The 21,808-nt window shown below is 43.9% G+C and overlaps 1 protein-coding gene across 1 annotated transcript in view; it reads left to right on the top strand.

Annotated features, from left to right (window-relative positions):
• Positions 1 to 252: 252 nt before the first annotated feature.
• The window catches only part of LOC134408395 (phospholipase A2 inhibitor gamma subunit B-like), a 30,552-nt gene continuing 8,996 nt past the window's right edge, over positions 253 to 21,808 (top strand). Inside the window, exons 1-5 of the mRNA XM_063140653.1 lie at positions 253 to 301; positions 2,230 to 2,346; positions 6,569 to 6,721; positions 8,521 to 8,658; positions 12,886 to 13,080. Of these exons, the coding sequence (XP_062996723.1) occupies positions 253 to 301; positions 2,230 to 2,346; positions 6,569 to 6,721; positions 8,521 to 8,658; positions 12,886 to 13,080 (652 nt within the window). The remainder of the gene's footprint in view (positions 302 to 2,229; positions 2,347 to 6,568; positions 6,722 to 8,520; positions 8,659 to 12,885; positions 13,081 to 21,808) is intronic.

Genomic DNA, 21,808 nt, shown 5'->3' on the forward strand with positions numbered 1-21,808 from the left:
CTTAGAATCGCAGGTGTGTTCTTAGGGTGTGTTTTCTTCTGTTGGTGGTACTGGAATTAGTGTGCGTCTGACAATCGATGGCGTCTTACAATCGAAGAAATACGGTAGTAAGTGTTTCCAGGCACATGGTGGGAAGTTACCGTTTGGCCAATCTGCTTGTCCTGGATGTCATTACAGGCCATTCGGGCCCAGACAGTTGTGTTCATCACACAGAGAGAGTTTTGTGGATTTCCCACTCTTATCACCACCATCATGCGGACTCTCCTGGGACACTTCCTCACCTTTGTGCTCCTAACAACAGGTAAGGAGGGGCTGGTAGCCTATCGGAGATTTGTTATTCTGGGATCAGACCCAAGCTGGTGTCGCACGATTGCTATGGCTCTACGAAGACAGATGTGCTCAAGGTCTTTTCAGAGTTGGGAGGAAATACATCTCCCAAGTTGTCTTTCTGCCTTCATTCAGATTGCCCCACAAAAACCAGCGGTCCCACAACGTTTTCAACTTAGCCATGTGCTGCTTGCAGTATCCTCAACTGAACCAAAGGTCATATAGGCATAACTGCATTTGTCCATATTTATCCGTTTGTTACCAGTGTGCCTCTGCTTTCTCATTCCACTTCCTTTAGTCTCATTCTCACCAAAATACAATTTGTAAGCTCCTTGGACAGGGATCCATCTTTAACAACAACAGAGAAAAGCAGAAAGAAGCTGCCAACATTCCATGCAGGCACCTAGAAATACAGCCATAGCTTTCAGAGCTAGGATCTGAAGCATGGGTGGGCAGAAAGTAGGGCCATGGCTAGACCAGGCCTATATCCCGGGATCATCCCTGTGCGTCCACATGATGCACAGGGGATCCTGGGATCAGAGAGGGATGATCCCTCCCTTGGCACAGGTTATCGCCCTACACTTTAATCCCACTTTTTCTGCAGTCTCGGGATGAACCTTAGGGGAGCTGCTTTTTTTTTAAAAAAAAAACCTTACGAGTGCTGTTTGAGCGCCCGTGCACTCCTTTCCCTTTAAGAAAAATGAATTCAAAATTGTGGCCGCGATGTCGCGTGCCGCGTGTAGACCAGGGTGACGATCTTGCGAACATAAAATCATGAGATCATCGCTCTACTACCACCTCGTCTAGCCATGGCCTAGATCTCTGGACATTCCTGACTATTGGTGGTGCTGCCAGGGGCTTCTGGGAGTTGAAGTCCAAAATATCTGCCCATCCCTGATCTGAAGGAACATTATACTGTCTTGCTGAAGTCAAAGATCTCACCAATTTCTGGATGTGAGACAGACACTCATTATATACTATCCTGCCTACTCGAAGATAGGGTGGGGCTCACATGCCATATCCGGGTCCACTAGGGACGGATTAGGATTTTGTTTGGGTTCATTTTTACTTTGAATTTGGCCTGTTCACAGGTGTTGGTGCAGGCTGGAATAAAGGAGGGATAATATGGAATTCTTAAAGTTTCTTAGGTTAGGATTTTTTTGTTTGCAAACCTCTCCTCCGTGGAGTTGGCCTGTTCTCTTTGAAAGCCCATCTAGGCCACATCTTGTGGCAAGGAATTCCAGGAGTGAATTCTGAGGGAACACGAGATGAAGTCAAATCTGGCATCATGGTGGTGGGGGAGTGTCACATGGTCATTGACTCTAAGCAATAAAACAAGAAAGTTCAGGAGAGCTGTTAAAGTAAGGTTCCCCACTTAATTAATTAATTAATTTATTACATTTTTATACCGCCCAATAGCCAAAGCTCTCTGGGTGGTTCACTTGCATTTTATGTGTAAACAGAGCATACAGGGGAGGCAAACATATATCTGCCCCCCTTCACTTTTAATTTCACCTTTACAATTCCATTACTACTGCTGAGCATCATCTATCTATCTATCTATCTATCTCTCTCTCTCTCTCTCTCTCTCTCTCTCTCTCTCTCTCTCTCTCTCTCTCTCTCTCTCTCTCTATCTCTATCTATCTATCTATCTATCTATCTATCTATCTCTATCTATCTATCTATCTATCTCTATCTATCTATCTATCTATCTATCTCTATCTATCTATCTATCTATCTATCTATCTATCTATCTATCTCTATCTATCTATCTATCTATCTATCTATCTATATCTATCTATCTATCTATCTATCTATCTATCTATCTATCTACTGAATGTCCCTATTTTGTTCCTGTATAAGTATTATAAGATTCCCCCCCTCCTTTCTTCTTTGCTCTAGGTGCTTCTCTAAGATGTGAAGTTTGTTATGAAATTGGCCACCACTGCACCAGCCCTCTGCAGACCTGTCCTCCTAACAAAGACACCTGTGTTGTTGCATACACTGAAAGTACTCTAGGTGAGTGGGAGGATTCTCTAAGCCAGATTAGGACAGTGGAGATGCCAAAAGATCATTTACTGGAGTGGAATGTTGCGTGAGTCCTCCATTTGTGCTATCTTCAGCAATACTCCAAAGGAACAAGCTAGGTGAATAATGTAGGGTGACCATATGAAAAGGGGGCAGGGGGTCTTGTAGCTTTAACAGTTGCATAGAAAAGGGAATTTCAGCAGGAATAATAATAATAATAATAATAATAATAATAATAATAATAATAATTTGATACCCGCTTCTCCCTCTGGATCGAGGCAGGGTACAACACAAATGCAGACACCATAAACTATATATAATTGATTAAAACTTTTTTAACAAATACATTATTAAAAGCAGCACATTATTAAAAGGCATCTTAAAATTCAACTGGGAAGGCCTGCTGGAAGAGATCAGTCTCCCAGCAAGCCATTCCACAAACTGGGAGCGGCAGAAGAAAAGATCCTCTGGGTAATAGTTGTCAGCCTTGTTTTTGTTGACTGGAGTAAATTCTTCCCAGAGGACCTGAGTGTGTAGGACAGATTTTATGGGAGAAGGCGATTCTGCAGGTAGCCTGGACCCAAACCATATAGGACTTTAAAGGTGATAACCAACACTTTATACTTCGCCCAGAAACTAATTGGCAGCCAGTGAAGAGTTTTTAAGACTGGTGTAATATGGTCATCCCTAGGTGTACCAGTGACCAGCCTGGTTGCTGTATTTTGAACTAGTTGAAGTTTCCAGACTAGGCACAAAGGTAGCCCTGTGTAGAGCACATTGCAGAAGTCAAGCCTCAAAGTCACCAGCGCATGCACTACCGTCTTTAGGTCTTCTGACTCATTTGTATCATGCAGCACCTGATGAAATTCCCTCTTCATCACAACAGTTAAAGCGGCAGGTGCTATACTAAAGTGACCAGATACAAAAGAGGGCAGGGCTCCCAGAGCTTTCACTGTTGTGTTGAAGGGGGAATTTCATCAGGTGCTGCATGCATACAAACAACACCTGCTGAAACTTGATTTTGTTCTGACTTTATATACTGTTAGTTTTACCCTACCCAGTGCCTGTTTACCCTACCCTGTGCCTGTTTGCTTTCTCTTCCCCTCCTTATTGTTTTATTATGGTTTTATTAGAATGTAAGCCTATGCGGCAGGGTCTCGCTATTTACTGTTTTACTCTGTACAGCACCATGTACATTAATGGTGCTATATAAATAAATAAATAAATAAATAAATAATAATAATAATAATAATAAATTCCCTTTTCTACCTGCTGAAATTCCCTTTAAAGATAGAAGAGCCCCGTCCTCCTTTTCATATGGTTACCCTAAATAACGCCTTCATTCGGTTCTGAAATAAAATGCCTGAATGTCAAATGAGCTAAATTCCGTTGCTTTCATTTGGGGTTTTGCTGCTCATCGCTGACTTTGAGGCTGCTCCGCAGTGTACCATAAAGATCCATCACTACAAATTCGTTTGGAATTAGTTGGGGTCGATGAACTCTTGGAAAACAACTTTCTTCTACACAGTGGCACTGCTGCGGACCGGCCATGGGCGCAGGGCCAACTGATACCCAGCCCTGCATTTGGAGACAGGTCCTCCTCCTCTTCCCACTAATCCACTGCCACGGCAGCGGCAACCATGAGGTTGAAACTGCAGCCCCACAACGTGACATTTTAAAGTATTCCCCCCTCCCTTTTGGTAATGGTAATTGTGACAACACCGACCATATACAGAAGGCCTTGCCAAGCACACCCTTCTCAAGCCAAGCACTACCTCTCAGAAAGCCCGAGGAAAGGGTAAAAACAACACAACCTCTCCCCTATATGTGAGGGAACAAGGTAAAGGGTTTTGGCAAATAGGTTCTATTACTGAGGTACAGAACAGCAGGTGTATTTTTAGATGTTTTTACACTGTGTACTATAGCAGGTAATCACTCCGAGCTGATGTGTGGTTTGTGGTAACAGAACACAAAGTAAAGTTTATTGAAATTTAACAAATCTTTAGTATTTCAATTTAAATCAAACCTGCATATTTTTATATTCAAAATAACAATCTCAAGTCCCTTAAAATTCTCACTCCTCACACCAAACACTCTCACGAAGCACAAGCTAGACTAAAACTCCCAGACTAAAATCAAACCTCCCACCAAACAAACAAAACTAAACACAATCTCCTCATCCAACCTATTTATACTCCTCCTCCCTCCTCCTCTCTCACCACCACATCACCAGCCAGACCCACTTGTTAGATAAATGTTCTTCGCCCTCGGGACGAGATCCAATCAGTCCCTAAGCATGACTCCACACTTCAGCCACAGAGGGTTCAAAAGCGCTTTATTGATTATAATCAAGATCTGAGTCGCTTCAAAGCGAGCAGTCAGACGAAGAAACATAGAATTCAGTGCAGCGTTTGAAGCCTGCAAAGGGCAATGCCCAGTAGCAGCATGAACCAATCAGAACGTAACACTGGAGCATAGCTAATCTTTGTTCATTTATTTATTTATTTATTTATTTATTTATTTATTTAGAATATTTATATACCGCTCCCCATTGAAAAATTTTGGAGCGGTGTACAAGGTAAAATGAAAATAAAAACAGAATAAAACAGTTAAAACAAAATTTAAAAGAAGCAAAAACAGAAATCCAAGGCTGCATGTTAAAGAAAGGCTTCTTGGAATAAAGATGTTTTCAGGAGGCGCCGAAAGGAGTACAAGGTTGGCACCTGCCTGACCTCCAGAGGCAGGGAGTTCCACAGGAGGGGGGCCACCACGCTGAAGGCTCTTCCCCTGGTGGATTCCAATCGGAGGATGGATCTAGGTGGAACCACCAGGAGCAGGCCCTCGGATGACCTCTGTGACCGGGCAGGTTGGTAAGGCAGAAGGCGCTCTCTCAGGTATCCTGGTCCCAAGTTGTTTAGGGCTTTGTACACAAGTACAAGAACCTTCAACCTGGCCCGGTAGCAAATAGGCAGCCAGTGCAGTTCCCTCAGCAGAGGAGTTACATGCTGGAAAGGGGCAGCTCCAGACAACAGCCGAGCTGCAGCGTTCTGCACTAGCTCCAGCTTCCGGAGCAGCTTCAAGGGCAGCCCCACATAGAGCGCATTGCAGTAATCCAATCTTGAGGTTACCAATGCCTGTACCACCGTGGTCAAGCTATCCCTGTCCAGGAGAGGCCGTAGTTGGTGAACCAACCGAAGATGGTAAAAGGCACTCCGAGCCGTGGCGGCTACTTGAGCCTCCAACGACAGAAATGGGTCTAAGAGTACCCCCAAACTATGAACCTGTTCTTTCAGAGGCAGAGCAACTCCATCCAGAACAGGCAATGAGCCTGTCTCCCGGACTCGGGAACCACTCACCCACAGGGCTTCCATCTTGCCAGGATTCAGTCTCAGTTTATTGGCCCTCATCCAGCCCATTACTGAGTCTAGGCATTGGTCCAGGACCTGCACAGCCTCACCTGATTCAGTTGTCACAGGGGGATAGAGCTGCGTGTCATCAGCGTATTGATGGCATTTAGCTCCAAATCCCCTAATGACCGTTCCCAACGATTGTTAAATTGTTAAACAATCCCTTTGCTCTACTGTGAGCTAACTTGCACTGGAGCCTAGGCTCTTGTTTTTGTTAGATAAGACAGACACAAGGAGACACCCAAGGAGACACTCTCGTGTACGTGATACCTCGTTTGCTGCTTAACAGCTACTTCATAGTTTCCTTTTGAAAATGGAGTCACCTATGCTAACACACTCAGTCAAACATTCCCCACTCACTAGACATACAAACCGCAGACATACCTAAGGGACAGAAAGGTGGGTATCGCCACAGAAATCTTGAGGAGCGACAAGTTGAAGCTGCACTGGGGGGAGGGGGCATACTTCCTCCCCCTCCTCCCGACATGACGTGTCCCAGTGATATTTCATCAGTGATAGAAATCCTGTGTACAAAATGTTGGTTTTTTACAACGTTCGTCCTCCAACTAAGCATGCGCCAGTTGTCGTAATGATGGTGCTTTGCATGAATAGCGTGTGGTAGAGGGAAAAAGCACCACTAGACAGGTGATAGACGAGAGACAGGCTCTGGTGCTATTGAAAAGTATAAAACCTTTAATAGTTCTTTTTGTATCAAAGCCTTTTCAATCGCACCCGAGCCTGTCTCTCGTCTATCACCTGCTTTGCATGAATAACCCTGTGGTTCTCCCGCTGCACTTGTCCTGTAGATGGGAAGATGATACAAACCGTAGAGAAAGGCTGCGAATCCTCCGACATCTGTTCTAGTGTCACAATTGAGTTGTATTTGGGACACAGCAAATTCTATCGGGCATTTTTAGCCTGTTGCAACGAGGAAACCTGTGGAAACGTCTCGCCTAAATGTAGGTATATTGTTTTTTGGTGTCCTTCTCTCTGTGCTCCTTCCCTCGCCATTTCCTTTCTTTAATCCCCTGTCCCTTTCTTTAATTAATACCCCCCCCCACTTTTGTCTTCTCTGGACTTCCTCTAACATTGATTACAGCTTGCACCACAGACTGAAAGCTGTAATTGCCTAATCAATGCAATTCATTATATAATAATAAAACTTAGCATTTATGCAGTGTGTGTGTGTGTATAAAACTGATTAAAGGATTTCACTGTCAGACCTTGCTCCTTGGGAAGTTAACATAGGGTGAAGTGAGCTCTAGTTTACTTGTAGTCATGGGTAAAACTTCAATTGACTCTATTACCTTGAATTCCCAAATCTCCACTGTTTGGTTTCTTGCTGATTAGCTCTGAGCTAGTTCAGCACTCTGGAAGCTTCATCCCACGTACCTGTTTCCCTGGAATGATCCCCTACAGGGTAAACATAAGAAGAGCTTTGCTGGATCAGAACAAAGGTTCACCTAGCCTCTGGCATCCCCATGGTGGGCAACCAGAGATTTCTGAGAAGCCCACAAACAGGGACTCTTCCGCCGAGCTCTCCGACCCAGGTGGGTCCGGGTGGCTCTTTCGTCAGCAACAGGAGGCCGGCGGGCAGGTGGGCAGCGCCAAGGACGCAGCTGATTCCCTGGCGAAGCTGCCGGGCCCCGCAACTCTTCACCCCGTCCCCGCAAGGGGCGATGCGGGGCCTCCTCCTCCTCCGCCTCTTCTTGGAACGGTTAAGTTACTGTCTACAGCATCGATTTCGGGGCGCACTGCAGCCGCACTCCAGGCGCCCCGAAGACGGTGTGTGGATTCCCCCTTGGTCTTGATGGCGACGGTTTGTTGTCAGTCAAACAACAAGGATATACATCAGTGAGCGCTGTCCAAATATACTTAATACCATTTTAAAGACTTATCTAAATTAAGGCTGCAATCCTATACTCACTCACCTGGGAGTAAGCCCCATTGAACTCTATGGGACCTATTTCTGAGTAGACATGTATAGGATTGTATTGTAAATAAGTTTAGCAATGGGTGCAGAATCTCTTTCAGCCCGACAGATGAATTCCAATGGTGGGTGCTGCTGGGCTAGGGTGACCATATTTGGGAAACCAAAAAAGAGGACACCTAGTGTGTGTGTGGGGAAGCAGCTTTCTGAGTCCCGCAGAAAGTACGTTATTCCCCCGCCACCTTAAAGAACCCGATTGGAGTGGAGGAGGGGAAAGGATTTCATTCTGCACCACCACCATCCACTCCTTTTCTATAATGTCCACGAATGACCCACTTTCCCCTTTAAGACTTCAATTGGAGCTCGGGGTGGGGGAATGATGTGCCTCAAGAAAGCATGTCATTCCCTCCTGCCTTGCTAATGGCAGCCTTAAAGGGGAAGGTGTGTCATTCCAGAACATTATTGAAAATTATAGAAAATCCCCCCTGACACCATGGAAAGAACAAAAACCAGGACAAATCCAGGGAAATCCTGACAGTTGGTCACCCTATGCTGGGCCAAAGGCACACAGGGTAGGGCAAAAATACCAAAAATGTCAGTATACTTTGGCTTAAAGCTCTTACAGCCAGCAAGTAAGCTTTAGGAGAGCCATTTCAACATTTTAGAATGGGGAAAAAGCAACCAGTGTTTGGGGGGAAAGGGTGTGGCCATCTGGAGAACCCCAGAGGGCCAGCTGTGACACCTACACCCATGATTCAACAACCTCGCTTTAACCTCTGTCTTGTCCCCATCCTCACCCTGACTGAGAATCCTCGATTTTGTTTTTAGTACCAACGATACAGAAAGAAAGCAATGGAAAGCAATGTCCCGCATGCTTTTCTTGGGCAGACGGGTGTACAGACGAGCTGGTGAATTGTACCGGGACGGAAACACACTGCTTTGAAGTGGCATCACGTACATATTTCAGTAAGTCTCACCTCAGACGCAATGTGCCTTTGAGTTCTCCTTCATTTTATAGCTGGATTTGTTTTAATTGCAATGTTTGTTTGACCCATGCCTGGCTGGCGAGTCAGAGCAAATGACCTCTGTTTCTTTTTGTAAGATATGATGGAGAAGGGGTGTCTTCTTTGATGGAAAGTGAGGTGGCCACCCCAGGTGTTGGATTCTGGGATGTAGGTGATGGAGAGAGAGAGAGAGAGAGAGAGAGAGAGAGAGAGAGAGAGAGAGAGAGAGAGAGTTCTGGTGCATAATCCACAAAAAGGCCTCTGGCAAAAGCCCCATTGAGGTAAATGAACACAAAGTGATATTGTGGTTCATTTCCATGAGACTGCATGGCTCTAAATCCAGAATGCAGAACCTATTTCAGCCCAAAGGCTGAATTCCATTTCAGCAAAGCTCCTGGAGGCCATATTCCAGAAGCGGGTGGGGTTGAAGGTAAAAGGGACAAGGCAAAAGGTGTGGAGACAAAAATTAGGGGTGTGCATGGACCCCCCGCTCCGCTTCACTTCCAGATCCACGATTTTCAGATCGGGCCGCTTCGCCCCGCCCCCACTCCGCCCATTTCCGCTCCGCTCCGCTCGGAGCTCCGGATCCGAATCGGAGCTCCGTTTTTTCCCCCATAGGGTTGCATTGAAAGCTAAAAAAGTAAACAACTTTTTTTCTGTTCAAGTTAGAAACTTCATGTTTGGCACCATGACACCTCATGGACGTATACACACGGACGCCAAGTTTCAAGGCAATCCCATCATCCCCTGATTTTTGGGGAATTTTTGAAAATCGGGCACCCCATTCACACCCCTTTCGATAGCTCCGTCAATTTGCACGTTAGAAACCTCAAACTCGCCACCATGACAGCTTATCCATGTGTCCACATGGACGCCCAGACTCAAGGCAGTCCCATCATCCCCTGATTTTTGGCGGGGCTCTAACCTCTTTTGGGGAATTTATGAAAATCCAACACCCATTCACACCCCTTTCCAATAGCTCCGTCAATTTGCACGTTAAAAAAAACCCTCAAACTCACCACCATGAAAGCTTATCCAGGGATACATATGCCGCACGCCGAGACTCAAGGCAGTCCCATCATCCCCTGTTTTTTGGCGGGGCTTAAACCTGCAGACATCTCAATGGGGCCATTTCAAAGGAAATCCCAACATGCCATGAATTGGGGAGTATGAATCTTCTTCCACACTTGAAAAATGGATTTGGAACTTCCAAACCTCCAAGTGAGCGCAGGAAGGACTTCTCCCCTGAGTCAAAGCCAGACACACACAACATCCCTGCAAGGCGGGCAGGGGAGGAGAGAGGGAAGGCAGCAGACATTTCTGGGGGCATAAGGAAGTGAGCCAAGGATAAGCCAGTAATGCATATGAAATGGAATAAATAAATAAATAAATAAATAAACGAAGGAGGGGTGGAATTAAAAGCAGCAGTGTTGCTGAATAAACAACAAGAAGAACTTTAAAAAAAAGGCTATATCTGTCTTTTACCAGCAATAGGGGGACGTGCCCAGGGGAGGGGGAAGCAGCAGCTGCCAATTTGACTGGTGGTCAACCAGTCTTTTAAGAAGCAAGGCTGTCAGTTCAACTCATGAAAGACATTGCTCCACCGGCTTACTCTCTTTGGAAGGCTCTGATGGCCTTCCAAGTACAGGAGAGAGTGGGGGCACGTCCAGATGGGATGCCCTAGGGGAGCTCATCCCCTTGCACCACATCTTTTCAGTTGTTCCCCAAAGTTAGGGTGGGTAGCAGTGCTGTGTTTCTATCTCTTATTATTGGCTTAGTATATGATTTCACAGGTTGTGTTTGTGCATTTGGTGGGGCTACTGTTTTAAAAAACACTGGGAAAAGTCCGTTCAGATTAAGAAAGAGAAGTTTCCCAGAATCCCAAGTTACCCGTTTTGCCTATCCCCTCCTCCAACTTTGGGATCATGTGATCATGACCGGGAATTGACTCTGCCCCTCAGCAATCGAAAAGGTAATCTTTTCCCCGCCTTTACCCTACCTTTTAAAAAATTCTAGCGCGCGACGCACACCACACAGAGAGGTGAGAGTAGTCTCAAAATGACCCCCATCCACGACTCTCTGAGCACAAGAATTTTCAGAACGATAGCTTAAAAAACAACCCAGTTATCCCCGATTCTTTTCTGCAATGCAATCCTATGGGCGAAAACCGCCGTTTGACCCGCGCTGTCCCTGTTTGTAATGTTCGTTTACCCGATTTTTTAAAAAATATAGCACGCGACCCGCACGATGCAGAGAGGTGAGAGTAGTCTCAAAATGACCCCCATCCACGACTGTCTAAGCACAAGAATTTTCAGAACGATAGCTTCAAAAACAACCCAGTTATCTATGGGCGAAATGTTTCAAGATGGCGATCGGAGCGGTCCGCCTGAAAGAGGAGCTCCGAAAAATGGGCGCTTCTCTTCGCCTTGCTTCTAGGGGTCTGCGGTCCGCTTCTACTCCGCCTCTGGGCAAGGCGGAGCAGGCCAATTCGCTCCTACTTCTGCGCTTCTAATTGGAGTGGAGCACATGCCTAACAAAAATGCCTCCATATTTTAGCTTAAATCCTTTACTATCAGTAACTAAGCCCTAGGAAAGGCATTTCAACTTCTCAGAATGGAAAAAAAATCTGTACCAAAGATGGGAAATCACCAAACAATTGCTGGTTGGGTGTGGGACCACGGAAAGGAGGTAGTGGACATCTGAGTAACCCAAGAGGGCTGGATTTGACCTGACGTTCTACAGCATTTCTCTAATTACATGTGCTACATTTCTCGACAGTGGGCCTGTGTGAAGAAACTGAGGTAAAACTGGGTCAAAAGTTTAACTGGTATATTTTGTTTCAATAACTGAAGGACAAAATGGTTTTAACAATAGAAGAAACATGTATGCCTTTTATTTGAGGCTTTTGCCTGAGGAGAATTACATTGTCAATATGGTGTATAAGCTGGTAAAATGGCTTATTGTTAACACTGAGAGGAAAATGAAGGCAGGTTTCCCTCATTATATATGGGAAGGCAAGATCAAAATTAGTAGCATCTGATTGGAGGATAAGTGAAGGTTCTAAAGATGTCCATTGGTCCCTTGTTTAAATGGAGGTGGTGTGATCGAACGTTGGCCACACCAAAGCTGATTGGCTGGAGGGTTCTGACTGGAGCGAATATAAGAAGATGTTGAGAGGCCTTTAGGGGAGTCTGTCTGGAGTTTTGCCTGGGGAGTTTTTCCTGAGGAAGGGTCATCAGGAGGTTTCTTCCTCAGGCTCCCCAACCTCTCATGAAGACATCAGCCAGGTAGAAGAGCAGCCACAAGACCAGGAAGCCAAACTAGGGTTGTTTGTCTTGGGGAAATCCAGCCCCATAGAATCATAGAATCATAGAATAGTAGAGTTGGAAGGGGCCTACAAAGCCATCGAGTCCAACCCCCTGTTCAATGCAGGAATCCACCCTAAAGCATCCCTGACAGATGGTCGTCCAGCTGCCTCTTGAAGGCCTCTAGTGTGGGAGAGCCAACCACCTCCCTAGGTAACTGTTTCCATTGTTGTACTGCTCTAACAGTCAGGAAGTTTTCTGCTGTCCAGCCGGAATCTGGCTTCCTGTAACTTGAGCCCGTTGTTCCGTGTCCTGCACTCTGGGATGTTCGAGAAGAGATCCTGGCCCTCCTCTTTGTGATAACCTTTTAAGTATTTGAAGAGTGCTATCATGTCTCCCCTCAATCTTCTCTTCTCCAGACTAAACATGCCCAGTTCTTTCAGTCTCTCCTCATAGGGCTTTGTTTCCAGACCCCTGATCATCCTGGTTGCCCTCCTCTGAACATGCTCCAGCTTGTCTGCGTTCTTGAATTGTGAAGCCCAGAACTGGATGCAATACTCCAGATGAGGTCTAACCAGGACTGAATGATATCTTTGTTCACTTCTGATCCCTCTGATCAGTGTGTCTCATGCCTAATGATTGGCTATCTTAGGAATTAAAAAAGTGTTTATTAAATAAAGGTGTATAGTTTAATGATGCAGTGGAGTGAAGGGAGGGATTATCTAGTGGTGAAGGGCAATTCGAGGATCCCACCCAAGACTAAGTTCTGCACAAGCTGACCTTGCATCAAGAGCAGGATTTTTTTCAACCAGACTAGAATGGTTTGGGGAGTAGTGATTGCCAATGATAATTTATCTAATACTCATCTTGTCTTCCATGTACAGATGAAATCCATTTAGACAACACCATAAAGGGCTGTACTACTAGATCTGTCTGTGCTTCAATGAGAAGTGGCAATTCCATTTTTGGAGGTGCTGATTATATTAAAACAGCCAGATGCACACCAAACGTTTCTAGAGGATCTCAGTCCAACAACAATCTTCTGCTAACTGTCTCTGGACTCTTTCTGCTGAAGATTCTATCCTAAAAGTCCCCTTCGTGGAATGGCATCAACAACACTGCATGCAATGAAGCTTCCATCATATTCGTTCTCCACTTCCTCGGAATGCAGTTTTGCCTTTCAGGTGGATCTTCTCTGTTTTCCTCAATGAAAATAAACAGCAGGCTTCAAACAAATAACGTTTGAATGAATGATGGTAATATTTTGATAGAACCTTGAGTCAGGAAGACATTATTATTATTTATTATTATTTATTTATATAGCACCATCAATGTACATGGTGCTGTACAGATTACACAGTAAATAGCAAGACCCTGGGATGGGAGGACCACAGATGCACAAGCTCACTGAAATTCCAGGAACTTTGCTTCAAAGCTCAGTTTGGCTTGCCCCCAACCCTTCTCATTTGTGACCTGTTTCTCTATTTGTTCAAATGGGGAAGGTTGTGGATTTTTCAGAAGTCCACATTTGTAAACTTTTTCAGAGAATATGCATTTGGGGTTGTGAATGGGGCATTTTTGAGTAAAATTAAATTCTCATTCATCACTACCTGTTGATCCTGACCATGACCCAGACAACTAACTGCAGGGACTCAGTCCTATTGCTTTCAAGCTTTCAGAGGACCAAACAACACATTAGACCAGAGATGGATCTTCTGAAGGTCTCATGGTAAACCAGAATGGAAAATGGAAGTCTGAATTTGATCGTAGCAGAAGCACTAAAGGAGAGAGTGTTTAGCACTACCCCCCCTCACATTTTCCTGATTGAAATTGCCCTCCAAAACTACTGTGAGCCCTGAAAATCAAAGGGGCAGGGAGAAGGAGAGGAGAAGACAGACTCATTCTCTTGTGGGCAAGCATCACAAGAGGGGGCAATTTAGATCAAGAAAAAGCTGTGGGAGAAAGGATTGAACCCTACCCTGACACTATAGTCCCAATAATTAGGGATGGGTGAACTAACTAAACTAACAAACTAACTAAAAGTGGGCTAGATGGAACAACTATTAGGTGGATTCACAGTTGGCTACAGAATTGGACTCAAAGAGTACTTATCAATGGAACCTTCTCAAACTGGGGAGAGGCAACGAGTGGGGTACCGCAGGGCTCAGTCCTGGGCCCAGTGCTCTTCAACATTTTTATTAATGATTTGGACGAGGAGGTGCAGGGAACGCTTATCAAATTTGCAGACGACACAAAATTGGGTGGGATAGCTAATACCCTGGAAGACAGAAACAAACTTCAAATTGATCTGATAGGCTGGAGTGCTAGGCTGAAAACAACAGAATGAAATTTAATAGGGATAAATGTCAAGTTCTACATTTAGGAAATAGAAACCAAATGCACAGTTACAAGATGGGGGATACTTGGCTCAGCGATACTACAAACGAGAAGGATCTTGGAATTGTTGTAGATCGCAAGCTGAATAGGAGCCAACAGTGTGATATGGCTGCAAGAAAGGCAAATGCTATTTTGGGCTGCATTAATAGAAGTATAGCTTCCAAATCACGTGAGGTACTGGTTCCTCTCTATTCGGCCCTGGTTAGGCCTCATCTAGAGTATTGCGTCCAGTTCTGGGTTCCACAATTCAAGAAGGACGCAGACAAGCTGGAGAGTGTTCAGAGGATGGCAACCAGGATGATCAGGGATCTGGAAACAAAGCCCTATGAAGAGAGACTGAAAGAACTGGGCATCTTTAGCCTTGCGAAGAGAAGATTGAGGGGAGACATGATAGCACTCTTCAAATACTTAAAAGGTTGTCACACAGAGGAGGGCCAGGATCTCTTCTCGATCCTCCCAGAGTGCAGGACACGGAACAACGGGCTCAAGTTACAGGAAGCCAGATTCCAGCTGAACATCAGGAAAAACTTCCTGACTGTTAGAGCAGTACGACAATGGAATCAGTTGCCTGGTGAGGTTGTGGGCTCTCCCACACTAGAGGCCTTCAAGAGGCAGCTGGACAACCATCTGTCAGGGATGCTTAAGGGTGGATTCTTGCATTGAGCAGGGGGTTGGACTCGATGGCCTTGTAGGCCTCTTCCAACTCTGCTATTCTGTGATTCTATGATTCTATGATTTGTAGGGCACTCACCCCACTGCCATCCACCCCTGCTCATCAGGCTGTGCGAGTTTCTTCAGTAATTGCCCGTTTTCACTCATTCATGCCTTTACTGTTGCGTAAATGGCCACCATTTACAATGGGGTGGAATACATAATTTCTGGAGTCTTCAAAAGCTACCTGTGTGGGATTCCATCAAGGCTGCCTTCAACGATGCCTCCATTCTATTCATTCTCGGCTTCCTCTGAGTGCAGTTTGACTCTCCAGCTGGATTTGTTCTGCTCTCCTCGGTGAGAATAAACATCAGGTTTCAAACCAAATGGTGTTTGAATGTATGGTGGTAATATTTTAATGGAAACGTGTGTCAAGAAGACATTTTCCCTTAGCTCACATTGCCTGCTATTCCTGGTCCTGAGCCTGGTGATTAACTGCTATGAATTAGTGCTTTCAAGGATTTCAAGGGACAAATGACATATTCTACCACAGATGGATCTCTTGGCATTTTCATTTTAATGGTGCCATGGTGAAAGGCCAAATTTGATTGAAGGCTTAGCATTGAGACAATGGTTGCTTCATCATTGCCCCATCATTTTCCAGATCTCAGTTTCCCCCCACCAATAGTCAGGAGTGGACCAGCCCAAGATCATGCAGGTCATTTTATGACTGAGTGTAGATTTGAAGTCCAGTCTCTCAGTCCTAGCCTGTCACTCTAAAAACACCACATGAACTGAATGATTTTTTCTGTAATTAATATAAGTGGAGTAATGAAACCATTTTTGTTCTTGCACATTTGCATCCTGTGTGGTCCACTTCTCCTGGAAAGGAGGCCTCTGGAAATGGCTTAAAATGGTGTTGAGGAGATCATTCCATACCTTCAGAATAATCATGGTAAAGGCCTTTTCCCTTCTGTATGTTTGAATTTTGCACAATGTATGTTCCATAAGACCATGTGCATCCCGCCAGCCTCCTTCACCCATTCTTACACAGGCAGCAAACCCAGAATATTTATCAATTCTTTGATGCCCACCATATACTACACATGATGTTAGCCAAAAGGCAGGCAGGAGGGCTGTGTTGCCACTTGATGAGTCACACGAGGTGCCCAAGCGTGGCATCTACAAAAACAGCTTGGGCTGACAGATGGTGCAGTGAAATCTCACCCCCCTTTTATACATGCCCGTAGTTTCCCTTTAAGAGAATTGGAATGTTAATAGCCTTAGTGACAGTTACCAGGGGTAGGTTGAACATGAGCTTCAATGCAGTTACTCTGGGTTTAATTAGATTAAATCAAGATGAAGGTATTTCATCAGTAGCATATTTGTGTTGGGCAGGTATTCCTGGTGATGATGATGTGTAATGGAATGCAGCCCACTTAAGCCAACTTCCCCTGCCCTCTTTCCTATAGAGAGCCCTAAAATAATCCATCTGCTTTTACCCATTCCTCATTTTGGGAAGCAAAAATTGCATCCCTTCTGCTGCCCCCCAAAAAGTGTTGAGGCCAAAGCTGTCCTCTCTCTCAAATGTTTCAGTTGATCTAGGGGTGAATACAGGTGGACATTGACCATGGTGATGGTAGTGAAGGCCGTGGGGTATTCCCAAAGCATACATGTAACTATCTGGGAAACTGATCTATATAAGGTCCTGCCAAGTGGAAATGAGAATTTTATAACTCTGCTGCTTTCCAAGGTATCTTGAGTATAGCTTTGTACGCTCATCAAGGATAAGACAGTTTGCTGGTTTAAGAATGTAAGAAGAGCTGGATTGGGCCAATGGTATAGTAGTCCAATTTGCTTTTCCCCACAGTGGTAAACCAAAAGCCTCTGAGATGCCCAAAAGCAGGACATGAGAACAACAGACTATTTCTGACGTCCAGAGCAGATGCAGTGGCTCACTGACTCTGAACCTGGCAATTGTACATGTCCATCATGGCTAGTAACCTTTGATAGACTTATCCGCCATAAATTTGTCCAATCCCCTTCTGAAGCCCTCTAGGCTTAGAGAAAACTGTCTCATCTTTTGGTACTGAATCCTACAGATTAATTCCATGCTGTGTGAAAAAATGTTTCCTTTCGTCTATCCTGAATTTCCTACCTATCATTTTCATTGTGTTGCAAAAATAGCTCGTTCCCTGGTGTACCAAGTCCAATTCAGCACACAAGGAGGAGAGGAGATGAAGTATGGGTCAAACAATGTTTATTCTGCAGAATAAAGAGACACAAGAGCTAATTGCTCCCAAAGCATGTGCCTACCTTGCAAGGGAGGTAGCTAGGTTTTATACATTATCTTCTCTGGTGTCACATACGTAGGCACCATCTAACAGGAAATTTCTAGCTGAAAAGAGAATACATGGCCTGTTCTTTAGGCAAGCATCAACACAAAGAGACAGGTACTCACTGTTCTTTAAGAGAACATTCACTTGATTTTGCTTATCTGAAGAATGGCTTCTCTCAGACATTTTGCAACATTTCGTTAGCAACTACCGTAGCAACTCTGGTTCAGAGCTGGGCACTTTTCCAACAATTGGATAACCATGAGTTTTACAGATATGAGAGAGGGAGGAAGGAATCTCTCTCTCTCTCTCTCTCTCTCTCTCTCTCTCTCTCTCTCTCTCTCTCTCTCTCTCTCTCTCTCTCTCATATCATCATCATCATCATCATCATCATCAAATCCATTATTCTGTGATCAGAGTGAAGTGTGGCAGTAAAGGATAAAGAGATAGACGCCATCTTGGATTTTCATCTGTCTTACACAACCATACCCCATTGAGAATGCCCCTGCCAAGTGAAATCTTTCTATCAGAATTGAAATGGGTTTCATGATTCTTCCCCACTCCCATTTATCTCCCCCATAATTCTGATGTGTTTATATACAAACTATGGTATGTTACCACTTGATAAACATGTTACCTGGATGTCATTGCAGCCCCTTTGTGACAGAGGAATTAATTCACCACAGGGAGAGTTTTATGGATTTTTCATTGCCATCAACATGCAGGATCTGCTGAAACTCTTCCTCTTCTCTGTGCTTCTAACAACAGGTAACATCAAGTTAGTCGGCCATTTGAGACTTGTTACGTTGTGATTCCGATAGTCAGATCCAAGCTGCTGTCACATGATAGGTGTGATACATGATGGAAGATAAGGCCATAGTCTTCATTCAAATCAAATCAAGTCTCTTTATTGCAGCCTATACAGCTTTTGGGTTTAGATAAACTTTTCTCCAGTGGTGTTATCTGGCTAAATCATGAACTGAAATGAAGGGAGAGGCAAATCAATTTGTTGTTGTGACTAAATTCTGAATTCTGTACTGAAACTGATGGGAGAGAGATGGCTTTGCTACCTGCAGGAGATCTTTTGAACTATAGCAAAAGTGATCAACTTCGGAAGGTTCAGATGCCATTTTTGTCCCCTCATCCCAATCCTCTTTTGGGCTGTACTCTGCACAGGTGGTGACAATGGTGGAGGGGCGTAAATCAAACCCTGTTGATTCTCTTGGACCTCTCAGCAGCTTTCGATACCGTCAACCATGGTATCCTTATTTATTATTACATTTTTTTTTATCCTTCTGGAGTTGGAAATACTGCAGTGCAGTGGTTCTGCTCCTACCTGGATTGCTGATTCCAGAAGGTGATGCTACTTTGTCTCTTGGGAATTATGCCATTCCAGACAAGATGGAGGTACCATTTATGGATGGTTCATCTACCTGGCTAGGTGATGTTCAACCTGTTCTGGAGGGGGTTGGACTCCCCCTAAAGGGTCAAGCTCATAGTTTTGGGGGTGCTCTTGGATACAGATCTGTTACTAGAGGCACAGGTGGACTTGGTGGCATAGAGCACCTTTTATCAGCTTAGGCTGATATATTAACTAAGTCCTTATCTGGACAGAGATAACCTACATACAGTCACTCATGCTCTGATAAACTCTCATTTGGATTACTGCAATGCATCATACATAGGCCTGCCTTTGAAAAAAGTCCAAAAATTTCAGCTGGTCCAAAGTTGCATCAACTCTGCCTCCAGTGAAACCTCCATTGTATTCATTCTCTGCTTCCTCTGAATTCAGTTTGGACATCCTGATGGATTTTCTTTTCTGTTTTCCTCTGTGAAAATAAAGACCAGTCTTAAAACAAAAGAAATCTGATTGTATGGTAATGTTGTACTTGATTTGCATGTCAGAAAGGCGTTTTCCTTAGCTTAAATTTTGTAAAGTTCTTAATCCTGGCAACTATCGTTTTCAATGGTTCCAAAAGCCAAGCAACACATTACACTAGAGATCCATAATGGATCTCTTGGCATTTTTATTTTTGGTTTATTTATTTTTATTTATTATATCCCACCATTTTCCTCCAAAAGTTTGCTAAGCAGTAGAGGCTGAAGAGAAATCAGAAATATATAAAATGTTGTTGTTTTAATATATATATATATATATATATATATATATATATATATATATATATATATTCTGGTAAGTTTTGCACAACTAAATGATGTAGTGATGGCCACCAATTTGGATGGCTTTAAAAGGGGGTTGGATTAATTCCTGGAGGAGAAGGCTATCAATGGCTACCATTCCTGATGGCTATGTGCTACCTCCAGTATCAGAGGCAGTAAGCCCATATATACCTCTTGCTGGGGAACATGGGTGGGAGGGTGCTGTTGCACCATGTCCTGCTTGTGGGTCCCTAGTTGACAGTTGGTTGGCCACTATGTGGACAGTGCTGGACTAGATGGACCCTTGGTCTGGTCCAGCATAGCTCTACACATGTTCTTATAATAAAAGTAGTTTCCCTTTAAATGAAATGGAATGCTAGATAGAGCCCCATCTGACAGTTACTGGAGGTAGGTTGAACATGAGCTTAAATGCAGTCACACTGGGTTTAGTTAGATTAAATCAACATGAAGGCATTTCATAAGTCGCTTATTAGTGGCAGTTAGTCCTGTTGATATCAGGTAATGTAGCCTTCTCCAATCTGTTGTCCTCAAGATGTGATTGACTATTATTATTATTATTATTATTATTATTATTATTATTTATTTATATAGCACCATCAATGTACATGGTGCTGTACAGAGTAAAACAGCAAATAGCAAGACCCTGCCGCATAGGCTTACAATCTAATAAAATCATAGTAAAACAATAAGGAGGGGAAGAGAATGCAAACAGGTACAGGGTAGGGTAAGCAGACACTGGGTAGGGAAAAACTAACAGTAGAAAGTAACAGTAGAAGTAGACTACAACAGTAGAAGTAGACTACAACAGTAGACTACAACTTTCAGCATCCACTAGCTAGCCAGAGTTGTTGTACCACAACTCCATACATTCCCATCCAGCTATGCTGGTGCCTGGGGATACTGGGAGTTGCAGTGTAACACATCTAGAGGTCACCTGGTTGGGGAAAGCTGATGTAATGGAACACAACCCACTTCTCAAACTCTTCCTGCCCCATGGCCTGCATAGAGTGATCAACATGTCCACCCCCTTTTCCCAACCTCTAGTTCTCGGACTCTTTCTTGTAGCCAAAATCATATTAATGTCACAAAGGGTATTGTGGCTGCTGTTATATTCTGTCAAATTCATTTGCTGCTTTTAGATGCATTTTCCACCCAAAATACATTATATGTCCCTAATTCACCACAAGTTTTTCTTTTTCTTTTTAAAAGAAAAATAAATAAAAAGGTCTTGGTCTCAGGTAGTGATTTGCAGTACAATATGGAGTTTGCTTCTCTAAATGGTTGGACAAAGGTGAGAAGGATGGCCAGCTCTATGGCTAGCACTGACTACTTGAAGTGAAATGTTGGGCTTTCAAGTTGATGTGCCCCATACCAAGTATGAAAGGTGGCAAAGTCATCATCAGATTGGTTACTACAAAAATCATGGTTTTCTGCCATCTGATTGTGTTATTGATGAATTGACTGATTGATTAGATTTCTATACCACCCAATAACCAAAGCTCTCTGGGCAGTTCACAAAAATTAACCCCCCCCAAATGCAGCATAAAATACAATATAAAACATGATCGCTTAAAACTACAGTGTAAAAATGTAACCACAGTAAAACCTAGTAGCAGTGCAGAGATTTAAAATGCAATAGCAGATTTAAAACAGTAGGACTACATTTATTTATTAAATGTGGGCACTAAAGGGTTAACATTTGGATTTTCAAGTACTGAACATTGTTTTTCAGAAACGTACCTCAATGAGAACATTCCTGCAAAGTTTAATGGTTGTGTAACAGAATCTGAAAGATGGTTAGGAATGTTTGCATTTATCTGCCCTGCTCTTATTTACATGCAAACTGTGGTTAAGTTACCACTTGGAATGCACATTTCCTCTGGATGTCATGACAGGCTCTTTGAACCAGAGAACATGTTTCACCGTGGAGAGAGTTTTATGGATTCCCCATCACCATGCTGGCTATTCTAGGATTTTTGCTCTTCTTTGTGCTACTAATGACAGGTAAGTAGAGGCTGGTAACCTGTTGGAAAATTGTTCCTTTGAGATACAATGGACCAGATCCATGCTGGTGTCAGATTATTGGCATGGCTACAGGATGATTGATTGATACACCCAAAGTGCTGTGTTTCACTTAAATTTGGGGATTATTATTTATTTATTTAGTTATTACGTTTACCCTTCAGAGTGGATTCTGTTCACACAGTGGCCCACCAGCTGCCACGGGAAGCCCACTAGCAGG

The sequence above is a fragment of the Elgaria multicarinata genome, chromosome 13, assembly GCF_023053635.1.
Source record: "Elgaria multicarinata webbii isolate HBS135686 ecotype San Diego chromosome 13, rElgMul1.1.pri, whole genome shotgun sequence".
NCBI classification, from domain to species: Eukaryota; Metazoa; Chordata; class Lepidosauria; order Squamata; family Anguidae; genus Elgaria; species Elgaria multicarinata.